Below are 20,390 nucleotides of genomic sequence, written 5' to 3'. Positions count from 1 at the left end.
GGCATTTGCGAAATGCACTGCCACAGAAAAAAAATCCGACCTATCATCATCATATGGTAAACAAGGAACAAGAATTGCTTTATTTTCATTGGTCACGTAGTCAGATAATTGGAACAGTATCCACTGACTGCTATTCACTGGATGATCCAGCAGAAAAGGAAGCCTTCTGATTGGGTGGGCCTGAGTGCCAAGTGGATGGGCTATGCAGCAGGCATGGAGAAAATCGCTGGGTTACTTTCATCCCGCATCAACCTGGTTCTCCCCTGTTATGTTTTTCCAGCCGGCAAATGACGTCATAATACGTTACTTGGCGGCCACAAGAAAACTCTGTTTCTCCTCTGCCCCAGAGGTGCAGAAACGATCAGGAACAACTCCAGGTGTTTTTTCACATGCTGTCCCTGTCGCAGATAGATGGAGATAAGATCGAAAATCAGTGAATTGTTCCTTTAATGTGCGCTTTGATCCAATGGTTGTTGGATTGGGAAACAAGATTTAATAGCTCACCACTGTAAACTGTTCCTACAAATGACTGCATGCATTTCTAAATTAAGGTTAGTGGCAATGATTCGGTCAGTATAGGTTGCAAATAGTAGCTTTGTTTGATTGAGGGCCAAAGTGAGTGCAACCGCAATAACTGGACTGTGGCAAACATCTGTTGCCAGCATCCCCCCCTACATCCCTCTCTCTTTCTGTTCTGCTTCACTCTCTCTTTATCTTTCCCTGTTTGCCCCCTCCCTCCCTCCCTCCCTCCCTCTCTCTCTCTCTCTCTCTCTCTCTCTCTCTCTCTCTCTCTCTCTCTCTCTCTCTCTCTCTCTCTCTCTCTCTCTCTCTCTCTCTCTCTCTCTCTCTCTCTCTCCTTCTGTCAGCTCCATCTGTGTACCTAGCATGTATTGGCTTGGGCTGTAGCAAAAGCTGTTGCCACCATTGTTTAGCTAAAGCTAACTGACTGATCCGGGCAGAGATGGGATTTGTTTGGCGGTGCACCATGAACTAGGTTGTGGTGGCTGCCTGCTCCTTGAATGCTGCTTTACATGTAAATCTGTGCTCGGATTCAAACACCACAAGGTGGGGTAGTGGAATGTCCTATCGAGTTCCAAAGGGTTTTGATTGCTGGGCAAATAAAATATACAATTTGGTTATTTATCAGTTAAATATTTGTGATCCCGTGATGAGACAAAATGGGAGGTGTTGAAAAGCACCAGTAAATGATGCACGCTTTCAAATGTTGGGCTGTAAACACTGGACATGTAAAACTCGGGCTGTGAGTACTGCACAGTTTTACAAGCAACTGATCTCAAAATACATGTTAGCCAACTATTCTAAAAAAATTAAAAATAAAAACATTAAACTGAGAAGACAACTAGCGAGGCTGCAGAAAAAGCGGAAGGGGTGACTTGATGTCATCCTCCCGGCAGCGTCACATCTTCTTTTTTTTTCTTAACACATCCATGCATCACCCCCCTCCCACACACACACCCTACAAAGCGTTCCCCCAGCCCTCCCCCTGCCTCTGGCATCCGGCGCTGGTATGAAGTCATTGCGGCGGCCCCCGGGTCTGGCCCCCCTGTGGATGTGTTCCAGGCTCTTTGCCAAAACCCACGACCCCTTTATTGGTTTTGTGGAGCGGCAAGGAGGGGTCATGGGGATAACTTAGAGGAGCAGAAAAAAAGAGACGACGGGATAGCAAAATGGTACCCAGTGGGGTTGGGGTTTGATCACATTTTATCGAATCTGAATCTAGTATCGCTTATCAAATTCAAATCTATTTGAATCCCATATCGAACCTTTTTGGAGAATTGTGGGGAAAAAATGCCACCTTATACTTTTAATACTTGTAATTCATAGATTTTTGGGCCCGTTTTTGCGAATCGACCACGATGTCAGAAGAAAGTGAAACTAAGCGTGCTGTCTGTGGGTGTAATCCAAATATTAACTCTGAACTGGTTCATAAACAGCACCGGCTATCAAAGCCCAACCATTTTATCAGACGCTGTGTTTGGAAAGAGGTACAGTTGAGATGCCTGTGGTGCTGATGGTAATGGGATAAAGAAAGGTTCCCTGAAAGGAAGTTGGTCCCCTACTAATCAAATATGGATAATCCTTCAGAGTGCCGGACTGACATGTAGTGTTTTGCCAACAGCGCAAACATTTTTATCTGTTATTTTGAGTATGTAGGTATGCCCTCTTTTTGTTTTATTCACTTTGAACAAATGCATAATTTCCCTTTATTTATTTATTTTTTTTGTGTGTGCGACTTTTATCCATTTCCTGTCCAGGGCAGCCACATTTGCTTTTGGTGGGGTGGGTATGAGTGTTGTGCCACTCCACACAAAGTGGTCAATAAATGTAGAAAAAAAAGTATTGAGTGAAAAATGAAATCCCTCCTTTAGAAAAACGCAGTATTGTCTATCACATGTGGCCCAAATTGGACCAGAGACACAGAAGAATGTGTAGGTGGGAGATCAGTGAATAGATGTGGACTGTGGGTAGAGCGATCTCTATATTTAACACAGCTGGCCAAGGAAATGGTCCACTCCAGAGAACTGCAATCGAGTGTCGTCGTCCCCCCCCCCAGTTAGGCATATCAGACTTGTATGGGCTTGGAGCTGTGGCGTAGGCAGAAATCACAGTGTGGGTGGGTACTGAGAAAATCAGTTGGGCCTAGCCCGTCCAAGACAAATCATATTTTTTTTCTCCCCCTTTTTCTCCTCAACTGTGTACGGCCACTTACCCCACTCCCCCGAGCCATCCCGGTCGCTGCTCCACCTCCTCTGCTGATCCGGGGAGGGCTGCAGACTACCACATGCCTCCCCCGATACATGTGGAGTCGCCAGCTGATTCTTTTCACCTGACTGTGAGGAGTTTCACCGGGGGGACATAGCGCGTGGGAGGATTATGCTATTCCCCCCAATTCCCCCTCCCCCCTGAACCGGCGCACCGACTGACCAGAGGAGGTGCTAGTGCAGCGACCAGGACACACACCCACATCCGTTTCCCACCCGCAGTCACGGCGAATTGTGTCTGTAGGGACGGACACCCGACCAAGCCAGAGGTAACACAGGGATTTGAACTGCTGATCCCCATGTTACGGAATAGACCGCTACGCTACCCAGGCGTCTCCAGTTGAGGGGTTTCTGCGACACAAGACCCTTCCCATTGGCCAGATTGCACTGTACAAAAAGATATGAAGGAAAACTGTCATGGTGCTATTCATAAAGTTACAACAGCCCTCCAATATGATTGACGTTGCAAGATAACTGCTCTCTTCAGTGCCACCAACCTCCATTTTGCAGTCCATTTTAGTCCCAGTGAAGACCAGTGCCGAGAGGAAAAACTCTCGCTGAAATCATAAAAACAGCCATTATGCCTGTTTATAGTGTGCGTTACAGTGTGTCTGACAGCCATAGTCTTTACGGCATACAGGCATTGTCATTCCATTTCCACTGCCCTGAGCTCACGCACGAGACATTGCGTGTTTAACATGTAAATCATAACTGTAGTGTGTGATTCTTTGGACTATGGGAGCCAGTTGTTTTTATTTGCGTTGCAGTGTGTCTAGTTAATGTGTCATTTATTCATGTATGCATGTCAGACCAAGGTTATGGCTCTGGTGGTAGTTTGCACATCAGAATGGGAAGGGGAAAATAATAAAGCACCTTAGCTTCTACCGTGCTCCGTTACATGTCACAAGACGAGCGGAGCAAGGTCAAAAGGCTCAGCAGAGAATCATGCAAGCCGAGTTATTGCATATAAAAACACCTACAACCACATACATACACACACATGTATATATTCATAGTGTACTTATACTATCTGTGCACACATGTAGCCAGGCATGTATCTGCACCCGCGCATGTGTGTATGTATATGTGTGTGTGAGTGGAAAATTCAAACAGGTCTTATTGCACTTCAAACAGACTCAACGCTGTGCAAATGCAAGCAGGCATGCAGACATCATACACTTCCAGCAAGCGCACAAACACATGCGTGGATGCACGCGCGCACGTGCACTCACCTAAGCATCCCACCTTTCGGCTGTCTCTCCAGCTTAGCTGCATTATTAATGTGGAGGCAGGGAGTTAGAGGCTGAGTGACAAGGAAATGTAGGGGGCTTATTAAACATCACGGTCCACGGCTTAGCTACAGATTTAATTAATTGAGTCTTGTACCCATGTCCGACATGCTGCCACCAAGCCCAGGCAGACTGTCAACTGATCACACCTCCATCCCCTTTATGTACTATTGAATACAGGAAGAGAGGCAAACTCAAATGGGAGAATAGCCCAAGATGCACCAGTGTAGAACAAATATTTGGGTTATTTGTTTAAATTGAAATAACAGCAAAAATATGACATTAGGACACGAATGTCTTATAACAGGTTAGAACATTTTTTTTAATATAATTGCGTCTTCAAGCGCAGTTTCCGTTTGCCTATCTGTTTCTATAAATCATTCTCTTGAATATTTCACCAGTAGAATCAATGTTCGGTGTTACTCAAAACCGCTGGCGGGGCGATATTTTATTTGTTCTAAAATCCCCGGCTTAGCTCCTAAATCCCTCTGTTCCAGTGAATCTGGCTTCGTGTGCGTAGCCTGGCAAGTATGGCAAATGAAGGAACATGAGAATTTGAAAATCAAACAGTGCTTAGTTTCAGACGCACAAAACTCTTGATTTATTTCTGTTAGGATTTCATTTGTAAACCTTGAGTGACTCACCTTCTCTCGGTCTCCATCTGGTTAAGATTGTCTTAAATGTGGATTTATGTTCAGGTATACTATGGGTGAATCTCTTGAGAGCAAGGCTGGAGGAATTAATGAGATGACGGCACAAAGGAAAAAGACAAGAGCATAAACGGGCTCTTGTGCACTGCTGATGCAGATGTATGTGTCAAGGGCCAAATCCTCACTCAGACTTTGGGGGGACCAAGTGGGGAATGAGTCACCTGACTGTTTTATCTCAACACTTCATTCATGGTTCTGATTATGTGGCTTGTAACGTAGCGGTTAACAACCCGCCTCTTCTGCTCGTACCTGGAAACCTCTGTGTTAACAGAGACAGGTCAGGACTCAGGAACAATTTATTGTCATTTCTTTTATCTGTTTCCCCCAGCCCACAGCAGTGCGACACAAAAGACAAAAACACACATCCCAAATTTCCCAAAAACGACACCACTAAAAACATACAAAAACAGAGAGAACAAAGCAAAAAAAAACAAAAACAAAACACAAACAGTTAACAACACAAACCACTAAGTGCAACATAGTCCAAAAATTCCACTTACCAGAGAACGAACGCCAGCCAGGATGACTGTCGAAACTACCCGTCTGCATGGGCTGGCAGTTAGCTTAGCCTGCCCCGCTTCCACATCCTGTCAGACCGCCCCCGGTGTTTCCTCCTCAGGCGCAGCTCCGGCAGGACCATGGCCCCTGGGCCCACTGGATGCAGCAGACCAAGCTCTCCCAGTCGATCCAACGCCAGCTCTCCCAGCCAGACACCTTGACACACCTCCCCGCACTCCACACAATGACACTAAAACACAGTCAATGCTAGATGAGGTCGCTGCCAGACCGCCCTAAGTGTTATCGGAACAGCCAATCTGCATGGGCTATCAGTTAGCTTAGCCTGACCCGCTTCCGCGTCCTGTCAGACCGCCCTTGGTGTTACCTCTTCGGGCGGAGCTCCGATCAGGGCCATGATCCCTGGGCCCACAGGACACAGCAGACTAAGCCCTCTCGGCCGATCCAGCGCCAGCTCTCCCAGCCATCAAAGGAGGACAAAACAAACTTAGATGCAGACGTGGACAAAGACACTGCATGGACGGTACTAGGTGAGACCAATGCAAACGTAAGTTCGGGCCGCCATCTTCCCACACTGGAAGTGGAAGAGGTGATAACCAGCTTCACGACACCGGTTGTCCAGGATCACCAATGTTAGTTTTAGTGAAGCAGGCTGATATGGAGGTTTGCCATTAGGCATGTTCCCCAACCTTTTTTGTCTTCCCTCGGACAAGCTCTGAAATAATGAACTTCAATACAACATGCAACGTGAGGCCAACATTTATTTATGTGACTGTAGTTTAAGTAATACAATGTCTTGGTGCTCACGTCGTACCCGCATCTTGTCCTCCTCTTTTGCATCTGTTGTCTCTACTGGAAGGTGTGTGCGCACATATATAAACACACACACAAATGCACACTGAGAATCTTTTTTTGTTTCTTTTGTGGAACACCACTAGCTATGTTTGGACTCAGTGCTGCCTCCCCCCGACCGAATGTAATTAAACACAGGAAAGTAACTGACATATTGCAGTTCCATGAGCTTGAACCTGTATCAACGGATGACAATTTTTGGGGATGTCAAATTGCCCTGTTTTATTCTTTGGGGAGGGGGGGTATGCCCCCCGGTCCCCTATGACAATTACAGCTCAATCTGTGTGCTTTTCACATGTGCTGTATCCACGTTAGCTGAAAGGTCAGACCAATTGTCTTCTCAACAACCAGGTAGATGCTTTCCAAGAAAAGTGTCTAAGTTTAAGTGGAGGTTGTAGACTAATGGAGTCTCCAGACAGGGAACTATATAAGTCTGCTTTAAAAGGAGCCAATCTCTCTCGAGTGTGCTCTCTCTCATTAGGCAGGTTTCCATTGCAGTTTCGTGCAAAATAGAAGCATTTTCTTTAAAACAAAACATTGACAAAACACAATTGCAAATGGTCGGTGTTTCCATAGAGTGATGTTATGCGATTAAAGCTGGGTTTTTCTCCTCTCGCGATATGGCGATGGCGCTCCATGGCCTGATAAGTGTTGGCACGGTGATTTCGATTGCATGCACTGCAATGATGGAAAGCAGGCAGGCAAGCAAACTCCTTATGCCTGGCAGCAGCCATGTATCTGGGATTTATGGGAGGTCATTGGCTGCAATGATTTTACAGAGGTCCTGTGGATCCAAAACTTCAGAATGACCCGCTTAACATTTGATGAGTTATGCAACACAACAGCACCCCTCATGGCGCCTGCCGTATCATGTCCGAGGGAGCCGGTTCCAACCGAGAAGCACATAGCCATCCCTCACAAACTGACTACCTTGACAAGTAGTCCCCGGGCAACGCACGAGTTCCATTTTTGACTCGGTTATGTCCAATTTGTATGTAAGTCAGAACAGTTATGTATAGTTCACATCTAGCATAAATTAGTCAAATGTTTGTCTTGGTATATATTTTATCTAAAACATAAATACAGTAATGCAGTAATAGTAATAATAAATGTAACTACAGTACAGTATTTATAATTGAGAGAGAATGTGTGTATAGGTATAATAAACTTTAAAGAAACATTTCTTACATTTCAAACTCTCCACCTGCTACTGTCCTGGAGTGGGTCGCGATCAGTGGCTGTTTGACGCCAGAAATGAGAGCCCACTCGGGGCTAGTTTCGCGATACCAGACAATCGGAGATCTCTGCCTACCGCCTAACGCTACTAGTTGAGCGAAGCGTTTAGAGACTGACTTGTGAGTCTAGCTCAGGGATGTAGAACCAGTAAAATAACACTTCCATTTTCATTCCCTCAAGTAAATCATGGTTAGGTGTCTCTGAAATACACAGAAAAGTGCACAGTCGTCCACCCAATTTGTTTTGATATACTCTCATCCTGTTTAAATGGCAGACAGGATCACTTTGACGCTTTACTCTCCTACCAATTGCCTCCCAATTTTCCAACCATGATTTAACAAATGTTACCATCAGCTACTGGCAGTTTAATAAATTCTCCCTGAGGCTCATTATAAGGTATGCTGTATCGTCAACATGCTGTTGTTGGCTGGATGTGAGTCTGAGGGATGGGCTGAGAGAAGGTAGATCAGAGGTTCAATGATGGCCAAAGCATGCACTACTGACTCATCGCCAAGTCCCCAACCAGCAATAATCCAGTTGCTATATGTATGGTAAAATAGAAACATACAGATGGGTGACATATTAAAAGAAAACCTGAAGGCTTGACCCCTACAGTGAGGAGGCAGTGAGCTCTGTTATGCTGTTGGGGGTTATTTTCCTGGCATGATTTGGGTCCACTTGTGGGAAGGGTCACTGCAAATCAGTGTGATCACCTTTGTCCTGTGATGAAACATTTGTATCCTGATGGGAGAGGTCTCTTCCAGGATGACAATGCCCCCATCCACAGGGCACGAGGGGTCACTGAATGATTTGATGTGTATGGAAGGGATGTAAATCATATGCTATGGCCATCACAGTCACCAGATCTCAACCCAATTGAACACCTATGGGAGATTTTGGACCGACATGTTAGACAGCGCTCTCCACCACCGTCATTAAAACACCAAATGAGGGAATATCATTTGGAAGAATGGTGTTCATCCCTCCAGTAGAGTTCAGAGACTTGTAGAAACTATGACAAGGAGCATTGAAGCTGTTCTGGAGACTTGTGGTGGCCCAACACCTTACTAACAGACTTTACGTTGTTTTTTTTTCCCTTAATTTGTCACCCGTCTGTATATGCAGTAAAAATTCACATTTGGTACAAAATATAATATTTTGGTAGAAAACATTTAGTTTCCAGATTCAGAGTGAAATGGCTAGTGATGTATCTGTAGTGTCACCTGACACATCAGGCGTGAATGTTCTTAAGCCAACTCTGAGACCGAGGAAGAGTCTCCATAGACATTTTCTGAGAAATCATATGATGAGACCGAAAGAACCAAGTCACTGTATTACATTCTCACTACCTAATCTCAACATTAAAATTTGACAACTACCGAACTTTTCACCTAAATGTAACCACTGTAAGAGTGGTTGCCGTTGCTACTGTGGGGTGTTGTTTGCAATGAACAAGTTAGGGACTCAAAACAAGAAGTATTAAGTGCAGGTGAAAATCGACTTGTGTTATTCATATACCTCTTGCTGATTATGTGAATCAGCAGGAATCTATTGGAACTCTAGGTTTGATGCATGTGGACACTTCCACAGAGTAGATCTTTTCCCCCCATACATTAGCTAACAGGGTGGTAGTATGAAGGGGATTAGGTGGCAGCTGGCAGGAAGGCATACATACTTGAGGGAAGGTACATCCTCAGATCATGTATTTATCCTTATTCTGCAAGTTTTACAGCTGAGGTTCTAGTCACAGTGATAGCATCTATGATGTTAAAAAGTCTACGCGTAGGGCATCCGGGTAGCGTAGCGGTCTATTCCGTTGCCTACCAACACAGGGATCGCGAGTTCGAATCCCTGTGTTGCCTCTGGCTTGGTCATGCGTCCCAGCAGACACAATTGGCCGTGTCTGTGGGTGGGTAGTCGGATGTGGGTACATGTCCTGGTCGCTGCACTAGCGCCTCCTCTGGTTTGTCGGGGCATCTGTACAGGGGAGAGGGGGAACTGGGGGGGAATAGCGTGACCCTCCCACATGTTACGTCCCCCTGGCGAAACTCCTCACTGTCAGGTGAAAAGAAGTGGCTGGTGACTCCACATGTATCAGAGGAGGCATATGGTAGTCTGCAGCCCTCCCTGGATTGGCAGAGGGGGTGGAGCAGAGACTGGGATGACTCGGAAGAGTGGGGTAACTGGCTAAGTACAATTGGGGAGAAAAGGGGGGGGGGTCTACATGTATCTCATTGCATGGTTGAAGTCACAGAATTAAAAAAAAATTACATACATGTAGGTGCTAGTTGGATATCAGTGAGCATGCCAATTCAGAGTATGGTTTTCCCTCTGGGGGCTGTAAAATAAAAGGTTTGTTGCGCTTTGGCAGTTTGTTTGAAGGTGGAAAGGTTCCCATTGTGGCTCTAATTGTTAAGCTTTTCGTAAGGCAAAGGTTGTATGTGCTCAGGATTAACAGCCTTCACAAAAAAGCCCCCCCCCCCCAGGCATTACCCCTACCCAAAGGGGCAAATCCAGATTACAGTGTTTCTCTGAATGGAGGGGATCAAAGGAGCTCTGGGGGAAATATGCAAGGTTTGTCTTGCTGATGGCTAGTAAGAAAGAATACAGTTTGGGATGTGCAAATGGACCAAACACAGAACATGGGTGGTTTTACTTTTCTTTTTTTTCTTTTTTTTACAATAAGTGGTACATTTTTTTATATCTTTGTCTCCATGACCTATTTATGAATCACAAAATTGTATCTAGTGTTTTTCATTCTCTTCTTTCAGCAACGTAAGTCATATGCTGAAAACGTTCTTTAACTGATTGTGAAATAATTATTTATTTTTTTCATTTTGGCTTAACATGACAACACTTTTTCTGTGTTGGAAAATATCAGTGCATGTTCCTCAATGTGTTTTTTTTTCTTTTTTCATTTTCTTTGCTGTCTTATAATAGACCTGTGTTTTAGAATGGTGTAAAGGGCAAAGCGGGAACAGTGACTCCGGGTGCTTCGCTGGCATCAAGGACATTTCAGAATAAGATGGGCAGCAGTTGCATGGTTTTTCTGCTGGTAGCGTGGGGCCTGGAGGATTAGTGTCCAATCAGGGGTGGATTTGATGTTTACTGACAGCGCATGGGACTTAGCAGTGACAACTGTATTCAGTGCACTGACAATGTCCGCTTTGCTTTGCCTCGCTTTCCTGTGGCCCTGTGCTACGATGAATCTGCTCAGCCAGATAACTGGATGACTGAAGGGTGAAAAATATCTGAGACAGCATGCTATCAGTGTCAGGTAAGTGACTCCTTCAGGAGGTTGGGGAGGGGGGGGGTGGAGGTGTGTCCTCTGGACCATTGGCCTCGCAACATCATCACCTTCATCGAAGTTATGATTCTATCTGGTTCATGTGACGTCACAGTGGGCAGTGGAATTAAACAGGCTTTATTTCGTTGGTAATCCTTTATAGCAATCGGCGGAGCAAGTAAAATGTCCCAGTGAAGGGAGAGATAAACCCTACTGGATTAGCACAAGCCCCAGCCCACCCCTACATCCTATGCCCTAACCCAACCTATCCCCTTCTTTCATTTTTTTTTTTTTTGCGGGTGAACGATTGGTGGTCATATCAAGCACACACCCTGTCATTGTGTCTTCCAGGGAGTAGTGGGGCTGACCTTTGCAGGTTGTGTGGTGTGATGTGTTTGTGTGCGGTGTCCTCTTTCCTTGTGCACACAAAGCCAGTGTGACTAGAGATTAATTATTCAAGGACTGCCAGCCGTTGGGAAGTCACCTGATAGCACGGACCGCTGGAGAGCCCAGAAAATATTACAACCTGATATCAGGTGAAACGACACACCCAGCTCCATCTTTATTTTCTCTCTCTGCTTCTTCCTCTCTCCTCTCATACTTTCTTCTACTTTTTTTGCTGATGCTGTAACTGAAGACTTGAATAGGAACACCTGCCAACAGTGCAACAAGCTTGGCTTTTTTTCCCTCTGTTTTTTTCCCGGTGTAAACGCGTTCAACTTTTTTTTCCCCCCCTCTCTTCAATGCTCGTCACCAGCAAGCAGTTGAATATTGGTCGCTCCCACAGTTGGGACACGTTAGGTGGGAATGAGGGTCAGTGGGACAGGGCTGACGGTGTCTATGAGCAACAAGCCAGGGTAGGGGGCCGGCGTAACTCCCTGTCATACGGAGAGGCAGGAGGCTGGTATGAGCCTCCACCAGGGGTACGTCCCCCTGACCTGGATCTGAAACGCGACCCATATTCATACCAACAAGAGTCCCCATACGGGCAGGGCTATCCCGACCGACACGACCCGCGTACGCTGAGGAAGGGCTCTGTGCCGGAGCTCAACCACTACGAACGTCCACCCATGGCTCACCGAGGATCCATCCCGCATCAGGACTATTATCCCCAGGACCCGGCCATGACTCCCCGCCCATCGGAAGGCTTTTACCGGCCGGAACACCAGCCCCTGCCGCCGCATCCCCATCCACTTAGTCGGTCAGGTTCCCACTTTGGGATGAGCCCTGGGGCACGTGCTACATGGGATCAGGGTCAGGGAGGGCGAGCAGGATCTCAAGCCCCCTCCTCACCTCTCCCACCTCCTCCCCCTCCTCCAACTGCTCATGAGATGAACCAGGTTTACAGAGAGCCCGGAGCTGTCGCTGCTGCTAAGATGCTGCCAGATGGCCAACAGCGCATCCCCACCCGAGACCCATCCCCAGCCCACTACGGCATGGAGCAAGCTTCTCCCAGGTATGCTAGCGAGCCTACACCTTCGACTGGTCAACCACTCTACACTGATGCCAATGGTCGTCCGTTGGATCCGCAGCAACAGGCTTCTGCTACCTGTCTGGTGGTGGACCCTGTCACTCAGGGCATTGTTATGAGGCAAGAAACATCCTCACCCTACACCATCCAACAGCAGCAACAACTTCAACAACAGCAGCAATTGCAACAACAAATACAGCAGCAACATATACAACAGCAACAATTGCAACAGCAGCAATTACAGCAGCAGCAATTTCATCAACAGCAGTTGCAGCAGCAGCATCAATTACAACAACAACTGCAGCAGCAACAGGCGCTGCCACCTCCACCCACCATGCCTGTATATGACCCCAACCTACCCATGGCTGCCCCCCTTCCTCCTCCACCTGCCCAGGTCCAGACTCCAGCCCCAGCCCTACCAGCTGTTCCTATGGCTGCTCCTGCCCCAGCCCCGGCCCCAGCTCCTCCTCCCGCCACCGTCTCACTTCCTTCTCCTCTACCAGCTCCACCCCTTACTGCTCCTCAGACCCCAGCATCTGTGGATCCTAAGAAAACAGCTGACCCCGAGTTCCTCGCTCTGCTACGAAATGAGGGCTTGTCTGAGAGCACCATCTCCTCACTCCTTCAGCAGGGCTTTGACTCTACCAGCATGCTGGCTGTCATGGAGGAGAACGATGTTCGCACTGTTGCCCCAAACCTCGGCCAGGCTCGTGTGCTGTCCCGCCTGGCTCTCAACTGCAAGCGGCCCTTGGAATGTACACCTGCCCCCTCTCAGCCACAGACACCCATGAGGGGCCGTTCCAACAGCTTCAGCCACCGCTCAGACATTTACCAGCATCAGCAGCACCACCACCAGCATCAACCACACCCTCCACAGGCTCTGGCTATGGACCCCCAGCTGATGCACCCACCTACCCCAGGCGCCATGCAAACTATCAACCCCAGGATGGGAGAGGTCATGGGGCGGAGGCCCAGCAGTGCCCCTTCTCAACACTTACTGGAGGCCTCTGGAGGCTACCCTGGCCCAGCACCTCGCACCACAGGGCCCTATGCTGGGACCATGGTTCCTGTTCAGCCACGTCCCATGTCGGCCTACTCCCATCACCCTGGGTTGTCCATGCCAGGGATACCCATGCAGGGTATCCAGATATTGCCACAGCAGATGACTGGGTCGATGCCTGCTATGCCAGGGTCTATTCACCCTCTGCCAGGTATGTCACAGCAGATGCCTGTCTCCATGCCTTCTTTACAACAGCCACCACAGCAGGTGCCGAAGGCATACTCTACCAACTACACAGTGCCCATGGAGCTAATGAAGAGGGACAGGAACCTGCCTCCTTTGTCGCCCATGCACAGCCCTCACCCCAGTCCACAGATGATGCGAAAGGCAGGGGGACCTGCAACAGACAATGCTCTGGTGCCCGTTGGTGCCCCGAATCAAACCCAGAATGCCCTGCTAGGTAACCAGAAGCTCAGCCGACGCACTGGACCACCAGTCATCGTGTCCACTATGGCCTCTCCAGATACAAGTAAATTCCTCCTGTTTTCTGATTTTCGCCTTATCCCCTGCTCCTTTTCTGGCTGTTAAAGCCAGGTGACTTTATCTCTCGGCTGTTTCACATTTATTTCTGATAGTTGAGAAAATATTCCAGTAATGCATCTTCCCTTTGTCATATGATTTGTGTTGAATGCAATTTTTCATTGATCTTGATATCTTCTTTTGTTTGATAAATTTATAATGCTCTATCAGCAAAAGAGTATGATGATAATGATTTCTACAGTGGTCTTAATGATGATGACCATTATGTATAAAAAGTATTATGGATAAGTACATTGAAACCTGACAACAGTACAAGTTTTTTCATAGTCCCGTTTTTTTCCTTAAAGATAAATAGCATCCATATGATGTGCATGTGAGGTATTAATTCAATTTCTCTATACTAAGGAGCGTGCCCTGTGTTGTGAAGCCATCATTCAGGGATTTTTTTCTTTCGAGATCTTTTCATTTGAAGGGTCAACATCCCGTAATTACTTTTCTTTTTAATCAATACAGTCCTTTTCTTGGGTGTGCTTGTTTGTAGAAGGTATTGCCTTTATACCTGATATGTAGTCAAATGGAACCGAATTCAAATACCGTCGTCTACCTTCCTTCCTTCATAAAAAAAGTGTGTGTGTGTATATATATATATATATATATATATATATATATATATATATAAGGATTAGGGTTTAGTGCTGTAGGAGGATAGCTTTTGCCATGGCTGTCTGGTAATCCACCCCCTGCCCCACTTTTTTTGTTTCTGCATTTGTACTGAAATATCATGTTCTTTTCTGGTTTTTGTTTTTTTTAATCTCCGATTGAAGTGATTTGTTACAAATTGCTCATGTGCATTATCTCATAAAGTGCTCTTGTTATTGCACTTTATATTTGCCATCTGACACTTCTTTTAATTGCAACACAAAACAAGCATTCATGACTCACGGTATAGAAGATTTGGTTGGAACAATTGTCAGTATCCATTTTTAAAACTCTATTTTCATTCATTCAGTATTGTGCTGTCTTCGTGTGACAGTCTGACTGTGGTGGCGTTTAGACAATGCACCATTTGCATCAAATTAGCTCACTTCCATCAACAATAGCCAAAGCTTGCATGAAAGATGGTGCTTACTACAGACATGGATGTGCTTATGTGTGCATTGTTTGCTGGTGCTTGTTTACAGCATGTGTATGTGCCTGTGTACACACAGATAGTCATGTTTGTATTAGCTCTGACAGTCCATCAGCTGAGTGTGTTGCCCTTCCTCCTTTTGCAAGATATTCATAATAAGAGCATCAACACGAGCCTTCTGTGTTGCTCAGTTGTCTATCTGACACAGCTTCACAATGCAGAGTTTGCATAATGGTAATTGCACTGTTAGCCTGCTGTAGCTCTGGCAGTGGCATTGTTTTATCTGCAGTTGAATGAAGCAGAGACCTTGCACTATCTCACTGGAGCCCCCAAGCCTCTGTTGTTGTAAACATGGATGTCTTGTTGCATTATGGTAATAAGGACGCATCAGAGTAGCCAGGAGATGCTGTAGGGTAGATTAGGCTGCACAGCTTTCCAAGGTGCACCACTGACCTGTGTGGAATAGCAATTAGCTGCGTCTGTTTCTGGCAGCAAAAATTCACCGTGGTTACAGTTGAGCATTCCTGTTTAAAGACAACCACTGTTGGTGTTGTTTGCCAGATCCTGTTTGGTTTGGAGAGTTAAAAAACAAAACAGAACAGAGGGGCCGCTTAAGTGCAAAAATAACTCTGTCTAAGCTGACGTTTTTTTCAAAGATTAAAATGTCACAAAGGCTGTAGATTGATATACAAGAATTATTCCTCTTCTTCCCAAAGGAAAAAGAAGCAGAAAAAAACAAGTTCTCTTTTGTTTTGTCTGTGTAGTATTTTATATGCTTTGGGGCCCTTTGTGCTTCTCCATACCCTAATTGAAAATGAATTTGATTATCCTACAAGGAGCAGACTTAAGTCATAATAGATTAAATGGAAGCAGAATTACATACAGCAGAATTTAGATAAAAGATTTCAAAGGCAATTACATTTGAATGGGATTCAGTGAAAGTCAGAGTAATGTTTGTTTTCCCTCTCAGATTCAGTTTCATGATACACCAACGGAATTTTCTGAACTGTAAGTGAACTTCGAAGATGAAATCAGCCAGGGGAGAATCTAGGATCATACCTTTTTTTTTGGGGGGGGGGGGGGGGGCTCAGCTCCTAATGAGAATGTGACATGCATACAGTGCCTTGCAAAAGTGTTCAACTCCCTGCTAAATCACTCATTTCATTGGATAACAATTAATAATAATTTTTTTTATATATATTTTAATTTACAACAATATGTTTAATAAATAACAATTAAGTAACATTAGTTTTATACCAAAATATTTTTTACGAAAATAAGAAATTGAATATGCTGTTTGCAAAAGTATTTAACCCCTATAGTTTTGGCAAACCTCAATTCAATTTGGTACACAATGTTACCTTTAGAAACAAACTAATTAGTTGTCTGGTCTATTATAGTGTATAATAATAATGGTTCAGAGTGAATAATCAAGATTTCAATATAATACACCTGTTTTAGAGAGGACTCACAAGGCAGTTAATGATTTGCTATGACTAGACGGCAAATGCTAGACTAAACTGCACTCCAACGTACTGTGGTTTGCCTGCACTCTTCTCCGCTCCCACATCTCAGGCCTCAAAATACATAAAACATTAGCCTTTATAGACTTAGTGTTTCTTGAGTAAAGAAAACGCTGTACTTTTTCAAACAACTAGTTCTTTATTTAGCCTTGCATTGCAACTCTTGCATTGCAAACAACCAGAGACCGTCTCCAAACAACCGCCTACTACAGCTGTGCATTCTACAGTCGAGTGAAGCAAGTACCAAGAATTCTGGTTCAATACTGCAGCCTACCGGAGGGTGTACAAAACAGTAATGTGGCTTAACAGAATGTAAGATTATTAAAAGGTAGAACAAGTAGGATTTGTCGGTTGCGGTTTGTAAACACAACATTCAAACTTGGCCCTGGCTCAACGGCACCAGAAGGACATGCCCCCTGACCGCAGTCGCAAGAACACATGCCAGTGTACAGGCCAACTCGCGTCACTCTTCATTCCCATCCTCTCCTTCAGTGCTTGCCAGTGGTGAAAGCCAGCCCCAGATTCACTCTCGTCTTGGGACGAGCTTTGTCCGCTTGGTGTTTCGCCATGCTATATTTGCGTCTTTTGGGGTTGTGGCTAGATGGGATACAGCCACGTACGGAAGTGATGAAAAATCTCGCTGGGCGTATTTCGTTGCTATGGCGATAACTAGCCTAGCTAACCTCCTGAGCTAGCGCGAGTTTGGACTTTGGTTTTTAAAGCCAATTTTACATACATAGCCAATTTTACATTACAATTTTGTAGTCGTTGTCCAATAATTTGATTGGCCTAAGATTATCGAATATTTTGGGGTCCTTATGAGGCTTGGGAATTAAAGTTATTATACCTTGTTTAATAGTCGAAGGAAATGTCATATTGTCAGTTACTTCTTTTAACATGAGAGGATGGAACTTTTAATAAGTCCCAAAAATGTCTATAGAAATTGGTGGTGAGACCATCACTACCTGGAGTTTTGTCTAAAGACAAACTCGCTACTGCTTTATCCAGCTCATCCGAAGTAATATCAGCATCACACAACCGTACGAACTCATCATCCATACAGGGAATAAGATCTTTGATATTGTTGAAGAAAAAGTCAGCATCCTGAATAGAAAAGGTTGAGGAATATAATTCACTGTAGAGAGAGACTATTTCCTTGGCAATCGAGGCTGGGTGCGTATTAACTTGGCCATGAATCAATAAGGCTTTGATTGAGTTTCTCTCCTGCCTTCTCTTCTCTAAACGACAGAAATATGCTGTGCTTCTTTCCCCTTCCTCTATCCATTTTGCCCTAGATCTTCTGTAAACCCCTTCAGCTTTTAGATAGATATCATCAAGCTTAGTTTGCAGCATTAGTAATTTCTGTTTATCATTGGCCGTAAGTGATGGCTTATTGAAACAGTAGTTTATTTCTTTAATGATATTAATTTCTGATAATTTATTACTTCTGCTGAGCGATTTTCCAAAATGAATAGAATATTCCCAAATTTTAAATTTCAAGAATTCCCATTTAGAGATGTGGGTTGTCACAGATTGATCAGTACTCACATTAGAGGTTATGGTTTTAAAACCCTTGTAAAATGACTGGCATTTTAATAAACAAGAATTGAATTTCCAGTGCCTTTGTTTCTGCAGCAAACACCAGGGGATTTAAAAACAAACTTAATAACAGAGTGATCTGTGAGAGGAGCTGCTGACATACTGCAGCCAGAGAGAAGGTTCATCAGAGAGAAAGAAATTAACCAGAAATCTATTCTTGACTTTGCTGCATTGTTTGGTTTGAACCAGGAAAATTGCTTGGTGTCTGGATGTCTAATGCGCCAAGGATCTACCAAGTTGTAAGTGCTACACAAATCAGAAAGGATATGGTTATAAGAGCTGTGTCGACATTTGGGGGGGGGGGGATATCTGCCAAGCCATTCATCATCAACCATGTTGAAACCACCCCCATAATTATGTTTGCAGTCACATAGATGAGTTTAAGGTTTTCAATGGCATCAGAAACATCTGAAATCAACTGTCTGTTTTGAGTTAGGTTATGAAATGATAGGCATTAACTAGAATACTGTATTGGTCATCAATAGTCAGGACACATCATTGTTTACAATCGGATTAGCAATTTGAGACATGAGAATGAAATTGGAGTTGGAGATGACGTCTACGACCGGGTTGTTTCACAAGTATTTGACCAGAGTTGAATGTTTCTCCACACAATACACAAACATCGATACTTTTTTTAACCCCCCCTCCCATTTTCTCCCCAATTATACTTGGCCAATTAACCCCACTCCAATACATGTGGAGTCGCCAGCCGCTTCTTTTCCCCTGACAGTGAGGAGTTTCACCAGGGGGACGTAGCGTGTTGGAGGATCATGCTATTCCCCCCAGTTCCCCCGAACAGGCGCCCCGACCAACCAGAAAGGCGCTAGTGCAGTGACCAGGACACATACACACATCCGGCTTCCCACCCGCAGACACAGCCAATTGTGTCTGTAGGGACGTCCAACCAAGCTGGAGGTAACACGGGGAGTCGAACCGGTGATCCCCATGTTGGTAGGCAACGGAATAGGCTGCCAAACACTGCCAAACATCAATACTTTTTGTAGGTGTTTTAGGTCCAGACGACATGTTGGCATATGCATTTTGTGTCTTTTGCGCCCCAGAGACTGTTACCAACATGCAACCAAAGCATGTTCTTGTAGAAATTGCTGCCTACTCAAACGTGATTGGTCAATACTACTCGGACTAAAACAGAAATCGAAACAGAAACCAGAACGCCTCCGATATCAAAATCTTGTCCTGTGCCTACAGATTCTGACTAGAATCTGACTGAGATTCTGACTGCTGGGATAGGCCCCAGCATCCCCGCGACCCTGAGTAAGGATAAGCGGTTTGGATAATGAATGAATTATTATCAGGTTTAGGTAGGAACAAGAGTCCAAGGATAGATTGTTTAATTGGTGAATTTTACATTGAGTTTAGAGAGGAATTAGTGCCAGTGTTAGATTATTTAGGCGGATAGAAGAAAAGGATGAGATGCCAGTTAGCATGTCAACAGGGTTAGTTAGCATTATTTACAAGAAATGGGGTAGGGGTAGAGGGCGACACAGTGGCGCAGTGGTTAGTACGGTCACCTCACAGCAAGAAGGTCTTGGGTTCGAGCCCCGGGGTAGTCCAACCTTGGGGGTCGTCCTCTGTGTGGAGTTTGCATGTTCTCCCCATGTCTGCGTGGGTTTCCTCCGGGGGCTCCGGTTTCCTCCCACAGTCCAAAGACATGTAGGTCAGGTGACTCGGCCATACTAAATTGTCTCTAGGTGTGTGTGTGTGTGTGTGTGTGTGTGTGTGTGTGTGTGTGTGTGTGTGTGTGTGTGTGTGTGTGTGAGTGTGTGTGTGTAATGGCGTGGCAGCCTGTCCAGGGTGTCTTCCTGCCTGCCGCCCAATGACTGCTGGGATAGGCTCCAGCGTCCCCGTGACCCTGAGAGCAGGATAAGCGGTTTGGATAATGGATGAAATATATAGAATCTGTTAATAGAGATTAAGGACAGGGACAAGGTCCTTGCAGATACAGACACTGCCACACATGTCTACTCTGGGTCATAAGTGATGATGGAGAGTGATTATTTTTGTATAAGTCTATACATTGATTTTTAGGAAAATACTACTCATTCTACCAATATGAATCATACTAGTTCAGTGGCACTTCATTCAAGAAGGAGGCAGGGTGGAGCTATGATATTTTGCCGACAGTTTGAGGATCCAATGGAGTTAGGAGATTAAGTCACAAGCTCTTTTTGATACTTTTCATTAGTTAAATATTTTTAAAACCCACAGACAAACACAAAGGGTGACCAATAGCATTTATTTATGGAGGGAAAAAATTACTTGATACACCCGACAGCGACGATTTAAGCTCTCAGACAAGGTCACAAAATCTAACACTAGAAGGCTAAAAATGATTTCAGAAAATAATAATCAATAATAGTAATGATATTATTATTATTATTATTAGTAGTAGTAGTAGTTGTATAGCAGTGCTAAGCTGAAATTTAGGTGTG

The 20,390-nt window shown here is 45.0% G+C and overlaps 1 protein-coding gene across 3 annotated transcripts in view; it reads left to right on the top strand.

Annotated features, from left to right (window-relative positions):
• LOC130122407 (C-terminal-binding protein 2-like) overlaps nt 1-20,390 on the top strand; it is an 86,884-nt gene that overhangs the window by 11,696 nt on the left and 54,798 nt on the right. The window contains exon 1 of one of the 3 annotated variants that reach the window (XM_056291302.1): nt 11,416-13,672. The exons of the other annotated variants lie outside the window; for them this stretch is intronic. Coding sequence (XP_056147277.1) covers nt 11,416-13,672 — 2,257 coding nt within the window. Of the gene's footprint in view, nt 1-11,415; nt 13,673-20,390 lie in introns of those variants that run through there. 3 annotated transcript variants of the gene reach the window in all.

Source organism: Lampris incognitus, chromosome 13 (assembly GCF_029633865.1).
Source record: "Lampris incognitus isolate fLamInc1 chromosome 13, fLamInc1.hap2, whole genome shotgun sequence".
NCBI classification, from domain to species: domain Eukaryota; kingdom Metazoa; phylum Chordata; class Actinopteri; order Lampriformes; family Lampridae; genus Lampris; species Lampris incognitus.
Note: the sequence above shows the minus strand (reverse complement) of the source record. Positions and strands in the feature narration are given on the sequence as shown.